The 16,459-nt window shown below is 54.4% G+C and overlaps 6 protein-coding genes across 6 annotated transcripts; 4 read left to right on the top strand and 2 right to left on the bottom strand.

Moving 5' to 3' along the window:
* Nucleotides 1–503: 503 nt before the first annotated feature.
* On the top strand, nt 504–1,268 carry COL26b_009716 (uncharacterized protein; the record flags this gene model as incomplete). The annotated part of the gene is made up of 1 exon (XM_053182435.1): nt 504–1,268. One exon carries the CDS (start codon nt 504–506, stop codon nt 1,266–1,268), a length of 765 nt encoding a protein of 254 aa, XP_053033615.1.
* Nucleotides 1,269–1,828: 560 nt separating this feature from the next.
* COL26b_009715 (uncharacterized protein) lies at nt 1,829–3,133 on the top strand (the record flags this gene model as incomplete). Its single annotated transcript, XM_053182434.1, has 1 exon — nt 1,829–3,133. One exon carries the CDS (start codon nt 1,829–1,831, stop codon nt 3,131–3,133), a length of 1,305 nt encoding a protein of 434 aa, XP_053033614.1.
* A 2,263-nt stretch (nt 3,134–5,396) lies between these two features.
* Nucleotides 5,397–6,784, top strand: COL26b_009714 (uncharacterized protein; the record flags this gene model as incomplete). The annotated part of the gene is made up of 3 exons (XM_053182433.1): nt 5,397–5,520; nt 5,578–6,159; nt 6,210–6,784. 3 exons carry the CDS (start codon nt 5,397–5,399, stop codon nt 6,782–6,784), a joined length of 1,281 nt encoding a protein of 426 aa, XP_053033613.1.
* Nucleotides 6,785–9,433: 2,649 nt separating this feature from the next.
* Nucleotides 9,434–10,478, top strand: COL26b_009713 (uncharacterized protein; the record flags this gene model as incomplete). The annotated part of the gene is made up of 2 exons (XM_053182432.1): nt 9,434–9,846; nt 9,932–10,478. The coding sequence occupies 2 exons, from the start codon at nt 9,434–9,436 to the stop codon at nt 10,476–10,478; spliced, it is 960 nt and encodes a 319-aa protein (XP_053033612.1).
* Nucleotides 10,479–11,212: 734 nt separating this feature from the next.
* Nucleotides 11,213–12,444, bottom strand: COL26b_009712 (uncharacterized protein; the record flags this gene model as incomplete). The annotated part of the gene is made up of 2 exons (XM_053182431.1): nt 11,213–12,203; nt 12,269–12,444. 2 exons carry the CDS (start codon nt 12,442–12,444, stop codon nt 11,213–11,215), a joined length of 1,167 nt encoding a protein of 388 aa, XP_053033611.1.
* Nucleotides 12,445–13,484: 1,040 nt separating this feature from the next.
* NDC80 (kinetochore-associated Ndc80 complex subunit ndc80) lies at nt 13,485–15,861 on the bottom strand (the record flags this gene model as incomplete). Its single annotated transcript, XM_053182430.1, has 4 exons — nt 13,485–13,689; nt 13,745–13,875; nt 13,932–15,734; nt 15,817–15,861. The coding sequence occupies 4 exons, from the start codon at nt 15,859–15,861 to the stop codon at nt 13,485–13,487; spliced, it is 2,184 nt and encodes a 727-aa protein (XP_053033610.1).
* Between the last annotated feature and the right edge of the window lie 598 nt (nt 15,862–16,459).

Below are 16,459 nucleotides of genomic sequence, written 5' to 3'. Positions count from 1 at the left end.
CCAGTCCAGGGCAGTGACATATACCGTTCTGTCATTCGCATTCCAGCTGCTACACATCACACAAAATGAACCACTCACGAGAGCCGTCACTGGTCTCGCCAGTCTCCGATTCGATCAAATCGTCAGAGCCACCACGTCTACGGAACAGGTTACGAAAGAAGTTCCCGTCACTACGTCGGCCCGCGCCTGTCGACTCATCTGCGTCAAATAAACTTACTACCGCTGTCGGACTAGTCGCTCAACAAGCCGGAACCGTCGGCCAACCTTCCTTGCGGTTATCTCCAGATCTCAGCGACTCCAAATGGCACGAATACCTACGCACGAGCAGCACACAAAAACGTTCGCCCCATCACCCCAAAGTCTCACTCGACACTTCTGTTTCAGCAGCAGTTCCAGAACTTATCCCAGAGTTATCTCATCTCACCATCAACAATTCAAAACCAAGGCCCTCGCTCGACAGCTCGCTCGCGTCGCCAACTTCTTCCATTAGTACAAGATCCAGTATGAGACGCCGCGCAAAAACACCCGTCTACACCATCGGCCAGCTTGAGAGCACCCCTGGTGCCAAAGATCCGGTCGTAATCGACAGGTCTAGCGTGGACCTGATTGCCAAGCAATATCAGGCTCTTATTGAGTCGCAAGATTCGAACTCCATCTGCACCGATACGCGATCCGATCCGCCGCCCTCGCGACAATCCTCGTACACCAGTTCTTCGTTGGCGCGGTCAACATGCAGCGCTGGAGAGGTCTCGGAGGACTTGAGACCAGACGTATATCAGTCTCCAGTCCGTACACACCGACGGCATGTCTCGGCACACTCTCCGACGTCAGACGACGGGACCTTGGTCGCCTTTGACGAAGAGGCCATATACTTCAAGCCCATGTCTTTCTCTCCTGAACCGTCATCGCCATCCTTGCCACCAACTCCACCACCAAGAAGCCGAGCCCGCGTCCAGCGCAGCTCGGAATTTCCTGCGCCAGACCACAACCTCAGCCTGCAAATCTGTACGGACCTTCTGGCGCGAGAGCTTTCGACGGTCATGATAGAACGGCCGCGGGGAAGTGGAGAGGATATCTCATCTCTTCAGATATGGGTCATGATTGAGGCGTATGAAAGACTAAGAGACCAGGTCAAGGATAAAGAAGGCGCACAACACTTGGAGCCTATGTTCGACACGTGGCTGGCGGCTCTGTACGCTTTACACGACAAGCTCACAAACGACGCGAATTCCTTCCAGAGTCACTATGAAACAACAGGCGCGGACTAGCATATTCCAAAGCACGGGTGATTAACGCGTAGACAGTATACACGCTTAGTTTTGTCAGTTTCTTGGGCAAGGTGAGGAAGATAGAACACCAACGAATGAATGTATACCATGAAGCTAGAATTCTTCAATCTATCGAAGTTTTCGATAATGACCCCGCGCTCATTGCAATGAGGTGGCTGCCCCCGCTGTCGATGTACACCCGTAGGTACCTTACGCAGGGGAGGTACCGAGTTGAGGGGTTAGTGGGCAAAGTGCCCCCTCCCACGGTGCCGAGGACGTGCGAGGATCATCACCTGCCTACCGGGCTTACCTTGGTACGTTCCTAGGTAAGGTTACCTACCTAGTGTTAGGCCCATTCCCCCCACTGCCACCTAGGTAGGTAGGGTGGTAGGTAGCGGGGCGGAGACGCGTCGCCGTCTACTTTCGCCATCAGCCGTGACGTGACTATTCCTCATCTCTATTTTTCTACCAGCTATCTAGGTAGATAGCCGCCTCGCCCCGCCGACGGTTTTCTATCCGCCACTTCAATCGCAGCTCATCCAGACGAAACTTTGGGGGACATGGACGACGATTTCGGCGCCGACGAGGACTTTCTAGCCGCCCTCGCTTCCTCAGCTTCGGGATCTTCACGATCACACCTAGGCCCTCCGTCTCAACCTGCTCCTACTCGCTCTCGCGTACAGCAGCATAACCCCCAGAAGATCCAACAGCCGACACCCCAACGTCTAGACAGGGCGCCGCCGACCAATACGTCCAACAATAACAACAATGGCAAGGTCATTCAACCAACGCCGCAAGCCTTGCCCCAGCGAGGGTCGGGCTCTGCCATTATGGTATCCCCTCGCCAGAGAGGAAACCCAGTGCTCGCCTCCCTGAAGTCCATGCCATGGGAATATAGTGACATTGCAGCTGACTACGCTTTGGGTTTGACAACATGCGCTTTGTTCTTGAGGTTGGTCCGATACGCATTCCATGTCGTGCTTGCTGCCATCTTTCTGACCACACCCAGCCTGAAATATCATCGCCTCCACCCCGAGTACATTTACACAAGGATAAGGAATCTCCAAGGAAAATACAACCTGCGTATCTTGCTGACAATGGTCGACATACCCAATCACGAAGAAGTTTTGCGCGAGCTCTCCAAAACGTCACTCGTGAACAACGTCACCATCATCCTATGTTGGTCAGCAGCAGAAGCTGCGCGCTATCTCGAACTTTACAAGTCCTACGAACACGCCAATTTCAACGCGATCCGCGGCCAGCAGGCCTCAAGTTATGCCGAAAAGCTAGTCGAATTCGTCACCGTCCCACGAAGTGTAAACAAGTCCGATGCCGTTGCACTAGTCAGCAACTTTGGCAGCCTGAAAAATGCCATTAATGCCGATCCTGAACAGGTCGGCATCATTGCTGGATGGGGAGCTATCAAAGTGAACAAATGGATCAAGGCAGTAGAGGAACCTTTCCGAGCCCAAAAAGCCGCCAAACGCCAGCTGGAAAGGGTCGAAAGCACCGAAAACGGGAGGCCAGCTCAAGTGTCTAGACTCGACCAAGCCGTTCCTCTCGCCAGAGTCCCGCTGCGGGAGATGGAGTCAACAAGAGACTCATCCCTCGGCTCGCCAGCGACAGATAGATCGACAAGCGCCCAGGAGAAACGGCCTGCACAGCGCCAAAGGAACATTGCGGGCCCGGATGAAGATGATGAAGAGGCAATGATTGCAGCTGCTATTGAGGAGTCCAAGCAGACTGCGCAGACGCATGCAGAAGCACAGACCCGGGCGAAACAATCAACCAGTCAAAGTAACAAAAACGATGCACTTCCTGACGGAGTAGCGGCTGCGCTCGCCAAGCTGAGAAAGCAGGGCTGAGCCATCGAATCCAAAGCCTCAAGGACGGCCCGTACAAGTTGCCGATATTCAAGGCAAAGCTTAATCGACTGACACAAGCATGGTTCGAACCTGGAGGGAAATCCACCCATCGCATTTTGTTAGCGTTGCAAGAGGATATCCTCATGTGCATCAAACCCGGAAAAATCCTGACTCGCGGCGGCGTCTCTGCAATGCAAGCCAACTGATGAGCGGGAGAGGCGAGAAATAACGTTCACGACGACAAGATGACCCAGAACCCGTCGTCAAGCCAATCAGGGCCAGGCTGATAACAAAACCGACTCGCCGTTTGCTCATTAGACGGAGGGGCCAGTCAGGAGACGCGCTGCACTTATGGACGGGACATTTTGATGCTACTTGGGACCATCCCACGCCATCCACAACGTTTCACGGAGCAGGTGGGGGGAAGTCTGGTGTTCTATTCTGTTCGCCCAATGCGGGGGAGCCAGGACGCTTCCGCAGGCACCGAACTCAACCAAGTTGGAGATGATGATCGTCACAGATGCGCTTATGTCTCTTCCAATGGCACCTTCTGACCAAGTCAAGTGGTTGATATTTGACGGACTGTTATGTTGCTGGCCGCTACGCCGCGTCCGCTTACTGGTGATGTGGGAGGCTTTTGCAATATTGGTGTCTGGCGAGCAACTAGTGCCGTCGCTCCTCCTTTACCGTACATGAAAAGAGTTGCACAACATGCGTCAAAGCCAAGAAACAATCAGCTGGTAGTATGTTCATTAGAAGGTTAGCAGCCAAGGGTTCTGGCGTTAAACGGCAATGTTGCGCCGGGTGCAACGGCAATAGGCGCATGTGGATGGTTGCAGTCCTGTCTCTTCGCCGTTGTTGCCAAGAAGGTGGCCAGAGTCAATTGCAACTCCAGGGCCTTGGGAGTTGTACTGGACCCCGCTGGGGCGATGGCGACTGGACGATGCAGGTGGTGAGGCCCCCAGGAGACAGGAGGCTCGGAGGCTCGGGCATTAGGCTGGGCCTGCCTTCACCTGCATTTCTTTTGCGATCTTGTCCTCTATGCAACGCGACTCTGCATTTAGCTTTGGGTTGCACTGGCAAGGGGGTTTTCTCAACCACTGCTCCGCACGTGCCTGATTCAGCAAAACCAGTCCGTGCCTGATGACTTTCTCACTTCAAGGCGAGCGACCAACTCGGCAAGATCTGCTCTGCGCGTGTTGCTGCCAGTCATGTACGCCGACCGACGGACTTGGCTCGCGTGATGGCGAACTACCCTCTAATCGCTTTGCAGCCCTACCAAAGTGCAACCCTGGCGTGGATGATGCGAATGTATCGCGTTCATCTGGAGCTCTGCGTGCAACCTCGCCCTGTTGAGGGGTGGGTAGCATCGAGAAGAACGGCCGATGCACGACACAGAGAAACTGGAGAAACGCACCATCATGCGGGCTAGCGATTCCCGACTGATTAGCTAGGGATTGGAACTTTGGCAATCAAAAACCACAACGTGCAGGAAGAAGAAGCAGGAGAAGCAGGGGCGCAGCAGAACGTCCAGACCATGAGACAAGGGTAGGCACAATCACAATGTCCGGGGACTCTGGACGAGAAACAGAGTTTATCCAGTCTCCTTGGGGTGTACCAGAATCAACCGATTTCTTGCGGGTTGCAGTTGCATGATCCCAACCTGCCCCGGCCACTCATTCGAAATTTTATTAACTTTCCGCGCTCCTGCTCATGATTCCTTTGGCGCTGGTTCCCTTTCTCCGCGTGCGTCTTATATCTTGACTCCCTCTTTCCCGCGTCCTCAACCACTGCGCATCCTACCTCCTCACTTTCGTCCGTTGCCTACCTCACCTTGGCTTGGATGTCCCTTTGGACTTTGCGTACGGTGCTACTACTGCGACTGTTCCCAGGCATCATCTGTACTCGTCAGAGGCCTCTCTTTGGATACAATGCGTCTTTCACGCTCCGGAAGCATATTGGCCTTCGCCGGGCTTCTTGCCCAAGCGTCGGCCAGCCCGCAAAGCTCAGTGCAACCTGCTGCGACTCCCAACTATACGAACCAACCAGACAGAGCCAACGCTGTGAAAGAAGCTTTCCAACGTTCGTGGGATGGCTATCGCAAATTTGCGTTCCCGAATGACACGCTGAAGCCGGTCTCCAACACGTTTGAAAACGACCGGTAAGTCTCGCGCTCAGTCCTGCGCAAGACTGTTGCTGATATGTCTGCTGTAGAAACGGATGGGGCGCCAGTGCTGTTGATGCTTTGAGTACGGCCATCATCATGGAGAACAAAGATATCGTTGGGCAAATTCTGGATTTCGTACCGACAATCAACTTTGACGTGACATCCACCGAAGTGTCGGTTTTCGAAACAACCATCCGATATCTGGGTGGTCTGCTGTCAGGTAAATCCGAGCTCTACAATCGCCGCTCGCGTGGTTCCCGGCTAACTGAAAGTCCAGGACACGACATGCTGAAGGGCGTTCTGAGGGACGTTGCTTCCAACTCAGCAGGTGTGGATGCGCTGCTTACCCAGGCGAAGAAACTTGCGGACAACCTCAAGGTGGCATTTGATACCCCGTCCGGAGTTCCAGACAACATTCTTGTCTACGATCCGAAGCCTCGCAAGAACGGTTCTAGCACCAACGGCATTGCGACCATCGGAACACTCGTCCTAGAGTGGACTCGGCTTAGCGATCTTACAGGCGACACACAATACGCCAACCTGTCTCAGCGCGGCGAGGACTATCTGCTGAAGCCCAATGAAGAGGTGTTTCCTGGTCTGCTAGGCACGGATGTCTTCATCTCCAATGGAACATTCGCTGATCGTAGTGGAGGTTGGAATGGTGGCACCGACAGCTTCTACGAATATCTCATCAAGATGTGGGTGTATGACCAAAAGCGCTTCTCTCTTTACAAGGACCGCTGGATTGCCGCCGCCGACTCTTCAATCAAGTTTTTAGCTTCGAACCCGTCAACGCGTCCTGACTTGACGTTCTTGGCTGCCTACACCAACGCCCAGCTGAGGTTTGTTTCGACACACTGTGAGTTTCTCGACCCGATCGAGGGCAACTATTGCTGATCTTCTCGACAGTGGCATGCTTTGATGGAGGCAACTTCATTTTGGGAGGTCTCGTTCTCAAAGAACAGAAGTACGTCGATTTCGGTATCAAGCTCACAGAGGCTTGCCGTGAGACGTACAAGCAGACGGCCACCCGCATCGGACCTGAAGTCTTCCGTTGGTTTGAGGACAAGCCCGGCATTAACACCACCTTGAACCCGCAACCACCCGCCAACGACACGGAGTTTTACAACCGAGCCGGATTTTGGATTAGGAGTGATGGTGGTTCGTATGTGCTTCGACCAGAAGTCATTGAGAGCTACTACTACGCCTACCGCGCTACTGGAGATTCCAAGTATCAGGACTGGGCCTGGGACGCTTTCCTTGCCATCAACAAGACTTGCAGCGCCGGCAGCGGTTTCTCATCCATTACGAATGTGAACGATCCCAAGGGAGGGTCCTTCGATGACTTCCAGGAGAGCTTCTGGTTTGCAGAGGTAATGAAGTACAGCTACTTGATCCAAGCTACTGACGCGAAAGTGCAGGTAGATGTGGCGGACAACAAGTTCGTGTTCAACACGGAGGCCCATCCGTTCTCTGTGGCTTAGCATGCGTGCGGGTGTTGACAGAAAGAAGCGGCGGGCCAGTCATTAGATAGATATCACGAACAGGGGTGCAATATCACTAGTCGAAATGAATACCCAACAGCAATACAGGTACAGGATTTCCTTGAAGCCATCTGTGCCTAAGCTACCGGTGACACATGCTTCATGAGCCACCATCTCTCTTGGCATATTCTTCCTCCATAGCCTCCTCGTAAAGTCGATCGGCTTCGAGCTCAGCCTCCGTCTTGGGACGTGTGGTGCCGGCCCCGATATTTGCGCCTGCCCCGGTGGCCGCCTGCGACGCCTCTTGGCTTCGGGCCGCAGCGGGCTGGCTTGACTGCTGCTGAGAAGAAGACTCTTCAGGGACGTTGGGAACGCCAAGCTTGAGGGGAAGACCCATGATGATATTGAAGATGCGTTGCGACAAAAAGCACGAGTTCGCGGACGGCGGTAAATGCTGCAAATGGCAAACAACGTGATGTGTGTATTGGACAGGATTTTCGGATATTTTGTAATGAGAAGGGCAGGCCGAGGGTCATTATTACGGAATAGCAGGTGGCGAACGGTTCACCCGACCGAGATGACAACCTAGCTCGCGTCCAACCAGAGTCGGAGCCGAAGTTTCGCGCCGACCCGCCTGGGCCCAAGGCAGGACTGAAATGCCATCCATCCCCCAGTCTCCGTAGTGGGTGCCACACAACTGGGCGTGTGTAAGACGTAGCTATGGTTCGACATGGTCATTGTCGTTCCCGTGGGCCAGGACCGTTCATCAGGTTTTCACTCTAGGGGACCCAAGTTTGGAGCGCAAGCCGCTTCCGACAAAACACAGGAAGCGTCCCGCGGAATGCTAAAGCGTGCTATGGAAACTTTGTCCACAGGGACATGGCCGGCAGCAATTGAATGTTGCGACGTCAAAGCGCAGCAGCAGCGCAATGCTTGAATCGCTCTTATTTTGCACATCAATTGCGAGACTTGTGTAGGTAGGGAAGTTGTCTGCTCTACGCGGTCGTATTTCCTGTCTATACTTGAGGACGACGACGGCAAAATGACAACAATAACACCAATACCACGATGAATACAATAGAGGGTAAATGAAGCCACAGGAAAAAAGTCGCCATGGCGAAAGGAAAATAGGCAGTCTCCCAAACAAGAAATGCAGACGAATTCCGCGTCTGTGTCTAGTTTTGCTTGTTCCAGGTGCTTAGGATGTCCATCGAGGAGAAGGCACCTCCATCAGATATCAGATGTCAGGTGACGATGGTGAAGACGGCAAAGGAATTTTATTGCATCATGGGCAGTCTCTCTTCTGGAGCAACGTCATTCCAGGGTGACGAAGCCCTTGTGAAGCCTGGACTCCACGTAACAAGATGGCTTTCGATCTGGGCGGGGTTTTGCGTCGGAGAAGACGGAGACGGCCTTAACGGCCAGACAGCCTGTAGGGAAGCGTTACCTGTATGTATGTGCAAGGCCGTTTTTGTGTTCGCCTTTGGTCGTGAGCCAGTCAAGCACGCCGCATTTCAATTCACCGCGCCGAGCCCCGAGCGGAGCTGCGTGGGAGTCGGACATCGAGACGGCAGCCTTGCTCAGCGGTCACTGATTTATCCTGCTTGTGTTTCCTCCTCCGACCTCCATTGAAATCTTTGCACTCTGGAGCTTGTCAGGCGGCCAGGCCTGCTGGTCTCTCGGCACCAATACCGAACGGGGGATACCACAAAAAAGTAAACGCCGGGACGCCGTCCGTGGCCTCCCGGAGGGTCGGAGGGTTGGGCAGGCCAATCAGTGGGAGGCAACATGCTTCTACAGACGCCAAAAGGGGCAACTTGACAGAACCTTCGTGCGAGCCCTGCGCAAGCGCAGCGCGGACCCCCAAGTCGGCTCCCGAGAAGGCAGCCTGTGGTGACGGAGGAGAGGGGTGGGAGGAAGCTGGGGGGCGCTCCCGACCCAATCACCATCCTCAGGATTCTGCTTAGAGAACCAGCCAAGCCAATCAGGGAACGTTTAATGATGCTTACTCGTCTGAAGGGTAACCCGCTGCCCACCAAGCCCTGCAGATGGGGGACGACCAGGTCCAGGCCCCAGGTCCTCGATGGGTCTGAGGGTCTCATTGAGAGACCTGTCGACGAACAAGAGACCAAAAAATCGTCTGTGAGTGAAAGGGCCAAGCTTGTCTTGTGTCAGCTTGCCAGGGGGCTAGGAAGTTACCAGTTCGTTGCCCGGGTTCTTCTGGTTTTTCTTTATATCCCACCCGGGTAGCGAAGCTTGTGGAAAGCATGTAGCATAGGAATGTGACTTGTATTAAAGACACCAGAAGCCTGTCTCGTCTCAGATTGTTGGCACTTGCCTAGATCACCACTCGCGACCACACACCCCAGACAGAATCTAAGCAAGGCATAGGAAAGAAAACAAACAAGTCAGCTTTTCCGCTTGTCTTATTACCCCAGACTTTCTCCTCGACGCCGCCAGCTTCTGGCGTCACCCCAGGCGGACAATAAATTCAAAGCGTCCATCATCTTGCCTCCTTGACGGAAGAGACAGGCCTCGATCTCTCAGGATCTGACGGAGAGCAGAGTTATTGGACTCTCTGGCTTCAAGACCTCCTCTTCTCAGGACGCTCTTGGGAGCAGGCCAAAGATAGCCGAACGAAGCTTCATCATGGGTCTCGTCACTCTGAAAAACCTCCTGTTCGGGCGCACACAGGCTCCCGCCCGCAGACCGGTCAACGAGCGCGCAGAGAGCACATGCTCTGACGATACCATCGCCGAGGGGGATCTTGAGAGACAGCCTCTGCTGGGTGCCAGGACAGCATCGACGGCGACGATGGCGACAATCACATCTACAAACTCCACAGCCTCCGAGAGCGACTCTCGCCGCTTCCGCATCGATGCCCGTGTCATCTCCGATGCTACTATTGGTCTGTCTGACGGCTTGACGGTGCCATTTGCCCTTACAGCTGGTCTGTCTGCGCTAGGCCAGACCAAGGTTGTCATCTTCGGAGGTATGGCCGAGCTGATTGCCGGGGCCATCTCCATGGGTTTAGGTGGTTATCTCGGAGCCAAAAGCGAGGCGTGAGTCCCTGCTCTCCCCCGGCCTGTTGTCCAGAAACAATATCCATTCCTCTTCCTACATGATGCTAACGTTGTCTTTCCGCAGCGCTTCCTACAAGGAAACCCTCAACGAGTGTACCCGCCTGACGCAAGATGATCCGAACCTCGCCCGCGCTCAGGTCCGGGAAGTTCTCGAACCCTACGACCTCCCTAAACACACTCTCGAGGAGGTGACGGACCATCTCTCGACTTCGCCCCGTCTCATCGACTTCCTAATGCAGTTCCATCATTGCGAACAAGAACCGGCCTCGAACCGCGCCTTCGTCTCGGCGTTGACCATTGCTGCCGGCTACCTTCTGGGCGGTCTTGTTCCCCTGTTCCCCTACTTCTTCGTTCCCTCCGAGGACGTCTATCTCGCCCTCTACGTGTCCGTCGCCGTCATGGCTGTCGCTCTCTTCGCCTTTGGTTACGTCAAAACTTGCATCGTCTCTGGCTGGCAAGGCTTCCGCGCTGTGCGGCAGGCCGTGGTCGGTGGCCTGGAGATGGTTGTTGTGGGCGGTGCCGCGGCTGGTGCAGCAATGGGGCTCGTCAAGGCGTTTGATCAACTCGCGCAGTCGGATGATGTGTCGGCGCTGGCGAGTAGAATATTGTGATTGCCCGTTCCTGTTCCTTTCATCTCTTTATCTTCTCTAAACCCCCTTTGGCCGACCACATTTGAAGTCTGTACGGGGTCAATCATGTGTAATGTGAACTTTGGATGGGATAGTCAGGACAAGTCTCTGTGTCAATCAGGTTGAAAATTCTCTTATGTTGATTTGCATTGTTCGGCGTTGCGCGGAGCCCTGGTCCAGGTTAGACGACACCTCAGCATTGGTGGCAGCGGTTGGAAAAGGCGTTGGGGTCAAAGACTCCCGTAAGCTATATCAAGTTGCCGGACAATCGGGCCAAGCAGAATACCACTCTATTTTCGAGACGAGATGCCTGCCTTCCGTCTGAATGAACGTGTGAGAGCGCCGAGTACATACAAAACGCTCGTCCGAAAGTTGTTACTCGACCTCGTGCCTACTGGAACAAGACACTGACTCCACCATTGTGACAGTGACAAGTACACAAAAGTCGCAACAAGCCCGGCCTACGCGACGCAAAGCCCTGCGCCCACATCGGAGAGAAATGTACTATGGGTGCTGACAGGTGCAGTGCAACGAAAATCATGTCTAGTATTAGCCAAGTGCTTATTCGCACCCATTGTCACGCTATCTATGGTATTCCTCCTTATAAAACAACCACGAGCCCAATCATCCTGACGGGACTTGAGAACCAAACGCCAACTCGCCATGCAAGGAAAGCACTAATGAGGTGTACACTGCGACTCCCACCTCCAACTGAGTTAGAACTCTTTGCTTTCTCCAATGTCGCAGACGTCAAAAACACCATTCTCAGGAAGGCCCTTGCGCTTCATGGCCAGCTGAAGAAGCTTGGGCGGCTCCAAGACTTCCTCCATAGTCAGGGCCCAGGTCCCCCAATGGATGCCCATGGCGCGCTGACACTTAGTATCTTTAAAAATCTCGACCGAGTCAAAAGGATTGGCGTGCATCGGCGAGAAAGCGACCCGAGGATAGTATGCGCCAATGGGGATCAGACCGAGATCGAAAGGGCCTCTGAACTCGCCAATCTGCTTGAATTGCGGGCAAACCGGCAGAGAGGCGAATTCCGGGCCGTAGTCGTCGACACTCGGGGGAACGTACGGCACGGCACGGTACCCAGTATCACCTCCGAACCAGACGGACTTCGCGCCTGATTTGACACCCCACGAAGCCCACAAGGTCTCGTCCTTGTCGAACGGTGTGCGGGCGGATGTGTGCTGGCATGGGAGGCACGATACTTGGGCGGTGATAGTCTCGGGCTCGTCAGCGGTACCTTTCTCGACGTTCAATGTGATTTCCGCATCCTCCCACCAATCCAGCTCCGTCACATTTTTCAGGCCGGCCTTCTGGAACCACGACTCCAAACCCATGCCGACGAAGAAGTGGGCTTTCGGGTTGTGCTTCTGGATCGTGAGGACGGACTCGTGGGAGAGGTGGTCGTAGTGACTGTGGCTGATGAGAACTGCGTCGACGAAGGGAATATCAGCGAGGTCGCAGGGCTTCGGAGTATATCGCTTGGGACCCAAAAAGGTGAAGGGCGAGCAGCGATCCTCGAAGACAGGGTCGAACAGCACGCGCAGCCCGGAGGGAAACTCGACGTAGTAGCAGGCGTGGCCGAGCCATGTCGCGCGGAGCTTAGCGGAGGCTGTACGGCTGGGCAGGAAGTCTGGCTTGATGACGGAAACATTTGGAGGCGTCGTGTCAGGAGACGGCAGCTTGCCTGTCCAGCTCGGCCTAGACCACGGTATCGTTAGCCAGTGTTGCTGAGGGACGGCGGCTGGGAACGTGGCAGGGCGTACCAAACGACATGCTTAATGAGCTCCCAAGGACCGACGCCATCACCATAAGAGGGATGAATATTCTTGAAGCCGACGGTGGCGCCGTTCTTCTTCACATGGTGCGGCTTGGAAGAAGCATCGTCGGGTGAGGGGCCCAGCTCGGGGATCTTGGCTACAGCAGTCGTGTATGAAGCCATTGAGATGGCAAGGATGGAGGTTGGAGTGGTTGACGCTTTTCTAGCACCGAGGCGAACTGTTGGTTGCTGAAAGAACGTGCGCAGGAAGTGTCGTAACCTGGACATGGCTTTAATAAGGCATTGGGGAAAGATTCCTAGGGAGCAAAGGGACATATAGAGCAGCTGTGGGTGTTCTCGCAGAAAACATCATGTCTCCAGAAGCAAGTATGCTATTGGTGGCCGGGCGGGCCGGGCAGAGCAATGGGCCAACGAGCACTCAAGCAGCGTAAACTCCGTTCACATACTAACCGACCTTCAGTCGGGTTTACGGCGACTAGTATATAGCTATGTCCCGACAAATTGCGAGGAACCGCCTAGGCTGCGCAGGCCGCGTCTATTGTGGCATTAAAATTCACCCGTGTCGCATGATGGCGGTGCCCTATTACATTGCCCGGCTTACTTGCCTGCCCATCCCGGGTTACCTAGTCTGCGCGTCACCATGTACAAGCTGTACGTTTGCACCCGTCACCTTTTGTTTTGGTGGAGTTATCGGACATAAAGTGCGGCTCCGGCGCTGATAGCCTAGAATCAGCATCGGAGCTCCCTATCCTTTCGCCGACTCGCCGTCCACCCGACCTTTTGACCTACGGGCTGCATTTTGCCATACGCGGAGCGGAGTGCTGGAAAAGTCCGGCCTGTCGCTGGACAGAAATCGCTAAGAATGGGGTTATTGCTCCTCTGCATCAAGTTGGAGGCGCAAGTTGGCGGCGGCCCTTGAAACGCGGGAAAACGATTCACCCGTGGATGGGTCGGATCGGGTTGGGCGCCCACTGGCGATAACACCGCGCGAAAGTGTGCATAGTTAGAACAGCCAATACAAAATCATATACCTGGGACTGCGCTAGTCTTCCCAAACCGTCATTATCCGTCATCATGGTATCTGAGAAACAACACCCAAAGCAGAACAGGAACAAAACGCGCACCCGAACGCTCAGCAAACTGACAAGGGACTGTCCTCCTCCAGGACGTCCACCGAGCCGCCCATGAACTTGTAAAGCACCTCACATATCCATGCTCCGGGTATCATCCCTAGTCCCACTGCCGCTGCCCAATTCATCCTCCAATTCGTTGGTGACAAAATCTTCGTACTCTTCCAAGTTCTTCTGCACATGTATCTTGAACTTGATCACGTCGTTGAGCATCCGGTCAATCTCCGTGTGGAGCTCCTCTCTCAAGGAGTTGGCACGAAGCACAAGCTGCTCATACCTGCAATACATTATCAGTTGTGTCCACAATGATCTCTTTGATTAACGGCACTTACTCGATGCTGGTGTTCATCTCTCGCTGTTCCATGAGTTGCACTGATTCGGATAACGAAGCCCGCATCTTTGCAAGCTCCTTTTCCATCTTCTCGATTTGGGCGTCGGAAGCCATCTTTTGCGCCGTTGTGACCTGTTATGCAAAGTCAGCCGCCATTCATGTGCTTTCGTCGTGATACATGAACTTACCTCTTTGGTCTTCTCATACTCTTCCTCGGCAGCACGAACTCGATGTTCGAGCGCTTCGACCTCGTTTCGTTTGTCCTCGATGGCCTCCTTGATGCCGTCAAGCAGGTCATGATCCTTCATCATCATGTCCATCGCAATGCTTCTCCGCTCAGAGATCTCTTTCCTCAGCGCGAGGAAGCTGTTCTTCACCTGTCCTCGCAGGTCGAGGTTGAGAATGTGCGCAGGCTGGTACCCAGTCACGGGGTCGGCGAGCAACCTATCCGAAGACGAAGCTCCGCTGGAGCCCTTGAGTTGAGACGAGCTAAAGTCTGGCCCGTCCTTGACTGTGACTTGCAGTTCGTAGTCCTTGCCCTTGGCGTTGACAGCCGTCGCTGGGATGAGGGCAATTTGATACGCGAGAGTGTTGTACTTGTCAACCATTCGCTCCAGCTCGTCCAGCTTCCTGCTTGCATCCATCTCCTTGTCTGCTACCTTCTTCTTGACCTCTTCTAGCCTCTGCACCGCCGACTCGATGCCTTTCTGCAGACGCTCTCGTTCAGCAGTCATGCGGTCGATATCCTGCATGCTGATACCCAGATCGTCCACAGCTTTTTGCAAGCCTCGGCGCTCGCCCTCGACTTCCTTCAGCTCTTGCATGAGCTTGTCCAGCTCCTCCTGCAAGACCTGTATGCGGTTTTCGTATTTGTCTGACCTTTGCATGGCGAGAGCATTGTACTCCTCGAATTTGACCTTGTCTTCTTCCATGATCCTGAAGTGGTTATCGAGGACTGCAGGATCAGGGGTTGATTTCTCGAGGTCTTCTATTTCTCGCAGTAGTCGGCTGTTCTCTGCCTCAAGCATTTCAAGCTCGGAAGTGTACTTGGAATTGGACTGCTCGAAGGCCTGGGCCATCCGCTCCACATGTGGCGCCAGCACTCGATTAGCGTCCTCGTCGTCCGCATCCTCGTCCATGGAAAGCCAATCCCTGTACGCTTTGCTGAGGAAGTCAAAGATAATATGATCTCCAGTGACGTCGATACCGCTCTCTAGGCAGGCGTCGTCGTACCGATTGCAGGCGTAGCCATCGAGCATTTGCGCCAGTTGCATCATCCAATGCAAAAGGCCCAGGAAGGTGCTCCAATTCTGGCCACCGACGGCCGCAATTTGGCTCTTTGTGATGCTTCGCTCGTAGGGATACCGCAGTTGTTTCAGGATGGGCGGTACCTCTTGGTCGATGTTCTTTTGAAACTTGTGGCTTGGGTCGATACGGCGGTACAGCCACTGGAACATGAAGTTGAAATCCTTCTGTGTTGGAGATTTGATAATGTTCTGGGATAGCACGTGCTTCATCTGCATCTCGAAATTGTTCTGGGCAAGGTAGTCCAGCAGCTCCTGACCGATCCTGGCCTGGTACGACCTGTCCTTTAGAGGGCGGGGGTCTCGCGGTACGCCGGCGGGCTGGGGTGCTTGTTGGAAAAACGACTGATGGCTCATGGGGCCGTTTGTTGAAGGTCTCGCGCGGTATACACTGCTCCTCCTGTCTGCGTCCGTGGAGGCGCGTCCCGGGGCCGGTGTCGGCGCGAAAGACTTGTCGCGGATCGACGTTCGCTTGACAGAAGAAAGGCCCATTTCCGCCAAGTTGGTTCCAGAAGAGGAGCGCTGGAACATTGGTTGGCTCGGTCGTGATAGGGCCAAAGACTGTCTGGAGCCCGACACGGAGCGAGCATGGCTATTCGAGAAGGGCGCACCTGCGCCTGAATTCGATCGCTTCATTGCGGATGCGGGTTGGGGTAAGCCTGAGTTGTAGTTGATGCCTCCTAAGGTCTATGCATCATGTTAGAGGGCAGCTTAGGAACGAGAAGTATCGCTGCGAGGAGCTTCTCTACAGAGTGTGACTGACACATACCTCTCTTGGTCTGCGCACACTCCACAGTCCGGTGTCTTGCGACATGGTGGGATGGCGCGGAACGGCTATGATCAAGGGGTCGAATGGCGGCCGACCGACTTGCGACACGACTTGCGATGCTCCAAGCGTTGCGCCGAAGTCGTCGAGCAGAGAATACGTTTGCGCGACAGCTTTGCTTTCGCGGCGCGTGGTTTCGAGGTGTGAGGGTGGGAAGGGAAAGCCGTTGCAGAAGTCGTCGGTCGGTGTTGTTGCCCTGGGGGAAGTAAACAAAATGCTCTACTCGATTCTGATTGGCTGCAAGAGGCACCTCTCAAACAATAAGGCAGGCGCCAGGGCCACCACTTTTTTTTTTTTTTTTTTTTTGTTAAATGATGCCCAACACGTGAGGCTTCCCTCGTTTATCGGGTGTTTCCTTAGCACCTTTAGATACATAAGCCTACCTTAGTCACGTCGGCTGCATCTGACTGACGGGGTGTTTCCCTGCAGGGGCCACCCCAGACTAACGGGTTCCCCAGCCGCGCTGAACTGCGCCGAAGCCTCGGTTCAAAACCCGGCCCCCCGTATTACGTATCTGTCGCCAGCTGCGCTGCAGACTTCCCACGGCTTCTTCTCAGGAACACATGTGCCATCTGTCTCTGTCGCA

Source organism: Colletotrichum chrysophilum, assembly GCF_026319265.1.
Source record: "Colletotrichum chrysophilum strain AFK26 chromosome Unknown scaffold_96, whole genome shotgun sequence".
Classification (NCBI taxonomy): Eukaryota; Fungi; Ascomycota; class Sordariomycetes; order Glomerellales; family Glomerellaceae; genus Colletotrichum; species Colletotrichum chrysophilum.
Note: the sequence above shows the minus strand (reverse complement) of the source record. Positions and strands in the feature narration are given on the sequence as shown.